The sequence below is a fragment of the Coregonus clupeaformis genome, chromosome 26 (assembly GCF_020615455.1).
Source record: "Coregonus clupeaformis isolate EN_2021a chromosome 26, ASM2061545v1, whole genome shotgun sequence".
Lineage (NCBI taxonomy): Eukaryota > Metazoa > Chordata > Actinopteri > Salmoniformes > Salmonidae > Coregonus > Coregonus clupeaformis.
The window spans coordinates 16,682,223-16,692,774 of record NC_059217.1 but is presented as its reverse complement, the minus strand read 5'-3'; the positions used below and the strand labels follow the sequence as shown (position 1 = coordinate 16,692,774).

General features: G+C 43.4%; 1 protein-coding gene across 2 annotated transcripts in view; it reads left to right on the top strand.

Annotated features, from left to right (window-relative positions):
* The first annotated feature begins 9,909 nt into the window (after nt 1-9,909).
* LOC121540422 (kinesin-associated protein 3-like) overlaps nt 9,910-10,552 on the top strand; it is a 66,611-nt gene continuing 65,968 nt past the window's right edge. The window contains exon 1 of one of the 2 annotated variants that reach the window (XM_041849279.2): nt 9,910-10,220. In XM_041849279.2, coding sequence (XP_041705213.2) covers nt 10,180-10,220 — 41 coding nt within the window. In that variant the 5' untranslated portion in view covers nt 9,910-10,179. The remainder of the gene's footprint in view (nt 10,221-10,552) is intronic. The other variant, XM_041849278.2, reaches the window with a different exon arrangement.

The window sequence follows — 10,552 nt, the reverse complement described above, 5'->3', positions numbered from 1 at the left end:
ACAACGCTGGTTGAAATTGGATGAAAACAGTACTGGTTGATGACTTTTTTTCAAATCCAATGTATTTTCCACATTGATTCCACTTCACAGTATGTTGAAAAATTACGTTGAAACAACTAGTGTGTGCCCAGAGAGATGCCAAGTACCTCTGAAATCAGGTGTTCACTTGGCAGACCATTTTATCCGAGAAATGTTTCAGGTTCACAAGGCATCAGGTTTGGCACAGAGACTGTATTCTGATACAATATCGGTGTGCACACTCAGTCATCTGACCTCATAGGGACGCCTTGAAGAGAGAGGGCGCCGGAGGAGATTGCTGCCGTTTTACGGATCTCTAACCAATTGTGCTATTGTGTGTTTTTTCACGTTATTTGTAATTTATTCTGTACATAATGTTTCTGCCACCGTCTCTTATGACCAAAAAGAGCTTCTGGATATCAGGACATGGATTACCCACCTCGTATTGGATGAAGATTTTTTTCTTCAACGAGTCGGACGCAAAGGATATTCTACAGACACCCGACAAGGCCCAAATCCACGTCATTCGCATGAGCAAGAGACGGAGATATCGTGGACGTAGGTCGGGGTGCCTTGTAAGGATCCGACGGCGACGAGTAATCTGCCTCTTCCATCAATCCTATTAGCCAACATACAATCATTTGAAAAAAATGGACGACCTAAGATCAAGAATATCCTACCAACGGGACATTAAAAACTGTAACATCTTATGTTTTAACGAGTCGTGGCTGAACGACGACATGGATAACATACAGCTGGTGGGATATACGATACACCGGCAGGATAGAACGGCTGACTCTGGTAAGACAAAGGGTGGCGGTCAGTGTATATTTGTAAACAACAGCTGGTGCATAAAATCTATTACTAAGGAAATCTCTAGGTTTTGCTCGCCTGAGGTAGAGTATCTCATAAGCTGTAGACCACACTATTTACCAAGAGAGTTTTCTTCTATATTTTTCATAGCTGTCTATTTACCACCACAAACCGATGCTGGCACTAAGATTGCACTCAATGAGCTGTACAAGGCCACAAGCAAACAGGAAAACGCTCATCCAGAGGCAGCGCTCCTAGTGGCCGGGGACTTTAATGCAGGGAAACTTAAATCTGTTCTACCTAATTTCTACCAGCATGTTAAATGTGCAACCAGAGGAAAAAAACTCTAGACCACCTTTACTCCACACACAGAGACGCTTACAAAGCTCTCCCTCACCCTCCATTTGGAAAATCTGACCATAATTCTATCCTCCTGATTCCTGCTTATAAGAAAAAACTAAAGCAGGAAGCACCAGTGACTCGGTTAATAAGGAAGTGGTCAGATGACGCAGATGCTAAGCTACAGGACTGTTTTGCTAGCACAGACTGGAATATGTTCCGTGATTCTTCCGATGGCATTGAGGAGTACACAACATAAGTCACTGGCTTCATCAATAAGTGCATCGATGACGTCGTCCCCACAGTGACCATAGGTACCCCAACCAGAAGACATGGATTACAGGCAACATCCGCACTGAGCTAAAGGTTAGAGCTGCAGCTTTCAAGGAGTGGGACTCTAACCCGGACGCTTATAAGAAATCCCGCTATGCCCTCCGATGAACCATCAAACAGGCAACGAGTCAATACAGGACTGAGATTGAATTGTACTACACCGGCTCCGACGTTTGTCGGATTACAGACTACAAAGGAAAGCACAGCCGCCAGCTGCCCGGTGACACGAGCCTACTAGACGAGCTAAATCAATTCTATGCTTGCTTCGAGGCAAGCAACACTGAAGCATGCATGAGAGCATCAGCTGTTCCGGATGACTATGTGATCACGCTCTCCATAGCCGATATGAGTAAGACTTTTAAGCAGGTCAACATTCACAAGGCCGCAGAGCCAGACGGGTTACCAGGACATGTACTCCGAGCATGCGCTGACCAATTGGCAAGTGTCTTCACTGACATTTTCAACCTGTCCCTGACTGAGTCTGTAATACCAACATGTTTCAAGCAGATCACCATGGTCCCTGTGCCCAAGAACACTAAGATAACCTGCCTAAATGACTGCCGACCCGTAGCATTCACGTCTGTAGCCATGAAGTGCTTTGAAAGGCTGCTCATGCCTCACATCAACACCATTATCCCAGAAACCCTAGACCAACTCCAATTTGAATACCGCCCCAACAGATCCACAGATGATGCAATCTCTATTGCACTCCACACTGCTCATTCCCACCTGGACAAGAGGACCACCTATGTGAGAATGCTATTCATTGACTACAGCTCAGTGTTCAACACCATAGTGCCCTCAAAGCTCATCACTAAGCTAAGGACCCTGGGACTAAACACCTCCCTCTGCAACTGGATCCTGGACTTCCTGACGGGCCGCCCCCAGGTGGTAAGGGTAGGTGACAACCCATCTGCCACACTGATCCTCAACACGGGGGCCCCTCAGGGGTTCGTGCTCAGTCCCCTCCTGTACTCCCTGTTACCCATGACTGCATGGCCAGGCACGACTCCAACACCATCATTAAGTTTGCCGACGACACAACAGTGGTAGGCCTGATCACCGACAACGATGAGACAGCCTATAGGGAGGAGGTCAGAGACCTGGCCGTGTGGTGCCAGGATAACAACCTCTCCCTCAATGTGATCAAGACAAAGGAGATGATTGTGGACTACAGGAAAGAAAAGAGGACTGAGCATGACCCCATTCTCATCGACGGGGCTGTATTGGAACAGGTTGATAGCTTCAAGTTCCTTGGTGTCCACATCACCAACAAACTATCATGGTCCAAACACACCAAGACAGTCGTGAAGAGGGCACGACAAAGCTTATTCCCCCTCAGGAGACTGAAAAGATTTGGCATGGGTCCTCAGATACTCAAAAAGTTATACAGCTGCACCATCGAGAGCATCCTGACTGGTTGCATCACTGCCTGGTATGGCAACTGCTCAGCCTCTGACTGCAAGGCACTACAGAGGGTTGTGCGTACGGCCCAGTACATCACTGGTGCCAAGCTTCCTGCCATCCAGGACCTCTATACCAGGCGGTGTCAGAGGAAGGACCTAAAAATTGTCAAAGACTCCAGCCACCGTAGTCATAGACTGTTCTCTCTGCTACCGCACAGCAAGCGGTACCGGAGCGTCAAGTCCAAAAGGCTTCTTAACAGCTTCTACCCCCAAGCCATAAGACTCCAGAATAGTTAATCATGGCTACCCGGACTATTTGCATTGTCCCCCCCACCCACCCCACCCCACCGACTCTTTTATGCTGCTGCTACTCTGTTTATTTTCTATGCATAGTCACTTTAACTCAACCCACATGTACATATTACCTCAATTACCTCGACTAACCGGTGCCCCCGCACATTGACTCTGTACCGGTACCACCTGTATATAGCCTCCCTACTGTTATTTCATTTTACTGTTGCTCTTAAATTATGTTTTATTTTTTACTTATTTTTTACTGAACACTTTTTTTCTTAAAACTGCATTGTTGGTTAAGGGCTTGTAAGTAAGCATTTCATTGTAAGGTCTACACCTGTTGTATTCGGCTCATGTGGCAAATCAGATTTGATTTGATGAGTATAGTAACACAGACAAGACCTCTCAGAGGAGGGGAAGAAAGAGAGAGAGAGTGTGAAAGAGATGTGTGTGTTAAAGGTGTTGTTCTGCCAGGTAACTGCCATTTTATGGCCACCTTCCCCTATCATCACCCATAATTAGTTCATCTCATTAGTGGACAGATAGTGTTTCTGTTTAGTAGCCTCTGAGTTTGGACAAACACATTGTATATTTGTCTTCTCTTACCAAAGGCCTGAATTTCACCACCTACTGTACAAAGGTCACCTACTGTTTTTACATGCAGAGTTGTAATTTCACTTTTGTTCTGAATTTGCCCTCTTCATCTTGTTAAAACAATCACAACAATCAATCTACTATGAGACTACAGAGCTGAACGGAATCATTTTTTTTGCTGTCTGTACCTCTATCTGATAAACAAGACAGATATGTCAACTATTGGTTTCTGTTCCCCTGAAGAAAATATAGAATTGTCTCATTCAGAAGGTCCCACTTCTATGGCTGCATTAACACAGGCAGCCCAATTATGATATTATTTCCACTTATTGTTCTTTTGATCAATCACATCAGCTCTTTCCACATAAGCTATTTTTCAGAGCTGATCTGATTGGTCAAAAGACCAATTCGTTAAAAAAAAGATCAGAATTGGGCTGCCTGTGTAAATGCAGCCTCTGTGATCATACCATGGTCTGGTTAACATTTATGAAGACATAAAAACAGGCCTTTATTCAACCCATATAAATTCATGGCTGCCATGTGTAAATAATATGACTATGAAACTGACTGTCGTGAATCACACACTTCATGACAGGGCAGAGTTAATGCTTTCACATGCCACATACCATGCTATTGATTGGGCTTGTTTTGGACAAGTTGGTTTGACCCACTGAACACTCATTGGAGAAATCAAGTTCATTAAGCAAGGCCACTATAAGTACAGTAGTAGTATCCCATTACACAGAGTGCTGCTATCTCTTTAGTATATTATCAGTAATTTAGAGGCATACGTTCCATCTATTGTTTGATCATAATAATGGTCAGAATGGTGGGATGGTAAGTATTGTTAGATGGTGGGGACATGTTCAACTGATTATAGGACCTGAATCAGGGCTATAAATTAGAGGGCAATAGATTAGATCAGGTGCACATTATCTCTACTATAGGAGCTGGACAGTATGGTGCAATTTTTTATTTTTTTATTTAACTAGGCAAGTCAGTTAAGAACAAATTCTTATTTACAATGACGGCCTACACCGGCCAAACCCGGACGACGCTGGGCCAATTGGTTCAAGAATCTGCCTTCATACAGTGAGGGAAAAAAGTATTTGATCCCCTGCTGATTTGGTACGTTTGCCCACTGACAAAGACATGATCAGTCTATAATTTTAATGGTAGGTTTATTTGAACAGTGAGAGACAGAATAACAACAACAAAAATCCAGAAAAACGCATGTCAAAAATGTTATAAATTGATTTGCATTTCAATTAGGGAAATAAATATTTGACCCCTCTGCAAAACATGACTCAGTACTTGGTGGTAAAACCCTTGTTGGCTATGACAGAGGTCAGACATTTCTTGTAGTTGGCCACCAGGTTTGCACACATCTCAGGAGGGATTTTGTTACACTCCTCTTTGCAGATCTTCTCCAAGTCATTAAGGTTTTGAGGCTGACGTTTGGCAACTCGAACCTTCAGCTCCCTCCACAGATTTTCTATGGGATTAATGTCCCATAGAAAATCTGAGTACTCCTGAGTGGCGCAGTGGTCTAAGGCACTGCATCGCAGTGCTAACTGTGCCACTAGAGATCCTGGTTCGAATCCAGGCTCTGTCGCAGCCGGCCGCGACCGGGAGACTCATGGGCGGCGCACAATTCGTCCAGGGTAGGGGAGGGAATGGCCGGCAGGGATGTAGCTCAGTTGATAGAGCATGGCGTTTGCAATGCCAGGGTTGTGGGTTCGATTCCCACGGGGGGCCAGTATAAAAAAAAAAAAATGTATTCACTAACTGTAAGTCGCTCTGGATAAGAGTGTCTGCTAAATGACTAAAATGTAAATGTAATGTCTTATAGATTAAGGCTAGGCCACTCCAGGACCTTAATGTGCTTCTTCTTGAGCCACTCCTTTGTTGCCTTGGCCGTGTGTTTTGGGTCATTGTCATGCTGGAATACCCATCCACGACCCATTTTCAATGTCCTGGCTGAAGGAAGGAGGTTCTCACCCAAGATTTGACGGTACATGGCCCCGTCCATCGTCCCTTTGATGCAGTGAAGTTGTCCTGTCCCCTTAGCAGAAAAACACCCCCAAAGCATAATGTTTCCACCTCCATGTTTGACGGTGAGGATGGTGTTCTTGGGGTCATAGGCAGCATTCCTCCTCCTCCAAACACGGCGAGTTGAGTTGATGCCAAAGAGCTCGATTTGGGTCTCATCTGACCACAACACTTTCACCCAGTTCTCCTCTGAATCATTCAGATGTTCATTGGCAAACTTCAGACGGCCCTGTATATGTGCTATCTTGAGCAGGGGGACCTTGCGGGCGCTGCAGGATTTCAGTCCTTCACGGCGTAGTGTGTTACCAATTGTTTTCCTGGTGACTATGGTCCCAGCTGCCTTGAGATCATTGACAAGATCCTCCCGTGTAGTTCTGGGCTGATTCCTCACCGTTCTCATGATCATTGCAACTCCACGAGGTGAGATCTTGCATGGAGCCCCAGGCCGAGAGAGATTGACAGTTCTTTTGTGTTTCTTCCATTTGCGAATAATCGCACCAACTGTTGTCACCTTCTCACCAAGCTGCTTGGCGATGGTCTTGTAGCCCATTCCAGCCTTGTGTAGGTCTACAATCTTGTCCCTGACATCGTTGGAGAGCTCTTTGGTCTTGGCCATGGTGGAGAGTTTGGAATCTGATTGATTGATTGCTTCTGTGGACAGGTGTCTTTTATACAGGTAACAAGCTGAGATTAGGAGCACTCCCCTTTAAGAGTGTGCTCCTAATCTCAGCTTGTTAACTGTATAAAAGACACCTGGGAGCCAGAAATCTTTTTGATTGAGAGGGGGTCAAATACTTATTTCCCTCATTAAAATGCAAATCAATTTATAACATTTTTGACATGCGTTTTTCTGGATTTTTGTTGTTGTTATTCTGTCTCTCACTGTTCAAATAAACCTACCATTAAAATTATAGACTGATCATGTCTTTGTCAGTGGGCAAACGTACCAAATCAGCAGGGGATCAAATACTTTTTTCCCTCACTGTTTGTCACATGTCTCCAGGGAGATCCCCAATTTGTACGTGTCACTATGCTCAAACAACATTTTAGATCCCAAAAAGAAGCACTATCGTCCCACGTGAGTGTTCACATACTGTATTTATCTTTTAATAATGACTTGGATGTTGATGCACCATGATCTGTAGAGGATATCAGAAAAAGCACAAGTCTGCATGGCCAACCCTATTCAAATGCCTTTATGGTAAATAGTATCAAACACTCCTCGTTAAACACTCCTACTTATACAGTACCAGTCAAAAGGTTGGACACACCTACTCATTCAAGGGTTTTTCTTTATTTTTACTATTTTCTACATTGTAGAACAATAGTGAAGACATCAAAACTATGAAATAACACATATGGAATCATGTAGTAAGCAGAAAAGTGTTAAACGAATCAAAATATATGTTCATTCTTCAAATAGCCACCCTTTGCCTTGATGACAGCTTTGCACACTCTTGGCATTCTGTCAACCAGCTTCACCTGGAATACTTTTCCAACAGTCTTGAAGGAGTTCCCAAATATGCTGAGCACTTGTTGGCTGCTTTTCCTTCACTCTGCGGTCCGACTCATCCCAAACCATCTCAATTTGGTTGAGGTCGGGGGATTGTGGAGGCCAGGTCATCTGATGCAGCACTCCATCACTCTCCTTCTTGGTAAAATAGCCCTTACAAAGCCTGGAGGTGTGCTGGGTCATTGTCCTGTTGAAAAACAAATGATAGTCCCACTAAGCCCAAACCAGATGGGATGGCGTATTGCTGCAGAATGCTGTGGTAGCCATGCTGGTTAAGTGTGCCTTGAATTATAAATAAATCACAGACAGTGTCACCAGCAAAGCACCCCCACACCATAACACCTCCTCCTCCATGCTTTACGGTGGGAAACACACATGCAGAGATCATCCGTTCACCCCCACCCTCACAAAGACACAGGGGTTGGAACCTCTAATTTGGACTCCAGACCAAAGGACAGATTTCCACCGGTCTAATGTCCATTGGTCATGTTTCTTGGCCCAAGCAAGTCTCTTCTTCTTATTGGTGTCCTTTAGTAGTGGTTTCTTTGCAGCAATTCGACCATGAAGGCCTGATTCACACAGTCTCCTCTGAACACTTGAACTTTGTGAAGCATTTATTTGGGCTGCAATTTCTGAGGCTGGTAACTCTAATTAACTTATTCTCTGCAGCAGAGGTAACTCTGGGTCTTCCATTCCTGTTGCTGTCCTCATGAGAGCCAGTTTCATCATAGCGATTGATGGTTTTTGCGACTGCACTTGAAGACACTTTCAAAGTTCTTGAAATGTTCCATATTGACTGACCTTCATGTCTTAAAGTAATGATGGACTGTCATTTCACTTTGCTTATTTGAGCTGTTCTTGCCATAATATGGACTTGGTCTTCTCTCCCCCCACACCTGTTAATTGAAATGCATTCCAGGTGACTACCTCATGAAGCTGGTTGAGAGATGCCAAGTGTGCAAAGCTGTCATCAAGGCAAATTGTGGCCATTTGAAGAATCTCAAATATAAAATATATTTTGATTTGTTTAACACTTTTTGGGTTACTACATGATTCCATATGTGTTATTTCATAGTTTTGATGTCTTCACTATTATTCTACAATGTAGAAAATAGTACAAATAAAGAAAAACCCTTGAATGAGTAGGTGTGTCCAAACTTGGACTGGTAGTGTATTTTACAGTAAGCTCTTGTCTTGCCCAGCACATAACCATATATACATTGGGAAACTGTAAACATCGCCATCCTTTCACTCACTTCAGTTCAAAACACCGATTACTTTATAGTAAACGGTAATTTTTTTACATTTTTTAGTCATTTAGCAGACGCTCTTATCCAGAGCGACTTACAGTTAGTGAATGCATACTTTTTAAAATAAAAAAATTATAATAATCATACTGGCCCCCCGTGGGAAACGAACCCACATCCCTGCCGGCCAAACCCTCCCCTACCTTGGACGACGCTGGACCAATTGTGCGCCGCCCATGGGTCTCCCGGTCGCGACCGGCTGCGACAGAGCCTGGACTCGAACCAGGATCTCTAGTGGCACAGCTAGCACTGCGATGCAGTGCCTTAGACCACTGTGCCACATATGAATTATAAGTTGCCCATAGAATTCATATGTTGCGCAATGCCCAGTACATTCTGTTTCAACCAGAAAATAAATACCATAGTGTTGCCTTCTCGCCTACGGATTCTAATTTCAGAGTGATGGCATCACCTGTCACTTCGAAAGGCTAAAATCAGCTAGTTCAAGTTATGCAATCACATTTTCTGTACCTAAACACATGTGCTGTAAATATTAATGACTCTTTGACTGTTCAGACTGTTGAGATGATATACAGTCTACAGTAGAACTCAACTATACCTCATTTTCTGTACCCTTCATATGTGCAATCATTATTTATTATTTATGGACTGCATTCAGACTGTTGAAGTGTTTTACACAATGTATCTTAAACAAGGTTGGAGGAGTCCATTCCAATGCAATAGTCAGATAAGGAAATGGATTTTAATTAATTAATTTTCCCTAGCTCTGAGCTGTAACATAACATTTAGCCACTAAACTCAAAGCAAAGTTCACATATTTACATCCTGAACTGTAAGGTCCATTGTCAATGTCACCTAACCCTGTGACCTCAGTGACCAGACCCTTCTGTTGGGACGTCCATCATGTTAACTACGCTACTTTAAAAATGACGTCCTACCAATCAATCACAGCCTTGAAATGAATATAAAATGTTGAAAATAGGTCACCAGCTGGTTACAATGGAAAGGGTCCACAAATGGAAGATGTTTCCTTAGATTAAAGGAAATCACTAAATTGCACTGATTAGAAAAACTGGACAAATCAAATCCAACAAAAAGACTGTGAAATTGAAGAATCCATTACCTGACTATGTCATACAAGAGACAACATAATGCATGTTGTTCCTGCATGAGGTCCCTGGCTGGAACAACATATGTGGACATTCGACAATGGATTACATTCAGTATCTGCTAAACCCAGTCAATGGATAAACAAACCTGAAGTCACCCACCTGTATCTGTATCTCTTTTCCAGCTGTACATGTTCTCCTCCAGACCTACAGATGGCGATAAGTTGCTCTCTTGTCTGCATTTAATCGTTCTTTGCTTTTTTCTCTCATTTTCTGCTTTGCATGCTGGGACGAGAGTCTCACCCTAGCAACACACAGCAAAAGCGTAAACAATGAGAGCTCTATATTTAACTAACGTTAGACATTAGCTAGCAAATCCAGTCGTTATGTTGAATTTACTGTGAAATAAAATTTTATGTGAGTTTTCCATTATTTCCGAAATGGAAAAATTGCAGGCTGAAGATGCACCGTATTTGAAAAGGTAACGTTTGCAAGCAACTAACTAGCGGCTAGCTAACCAGGGGCGTATTCAGTACGCCGATTCTGTTGCGAAACGTTTCTTAAACGGAAGCAAACGGAACGAAATGGGGAGGGGCCTACCAGTCATGGATAGAAGGGATCCAGCTTTTGTCAAATTAAACCTTAACCTAATTCTCCTAACCGGCTACGTTAATTCTCGTAACCTGCTGTGTAAGTCAAATCTGACAAAAGCTGGATCTAGCCATGACCGGACCTACCTGAATTTGTCCAATAGAAACTCTCGTTTTCGTTGAAAATGCATCTGTTTGGACCAATGATTACACCCCAACTGTG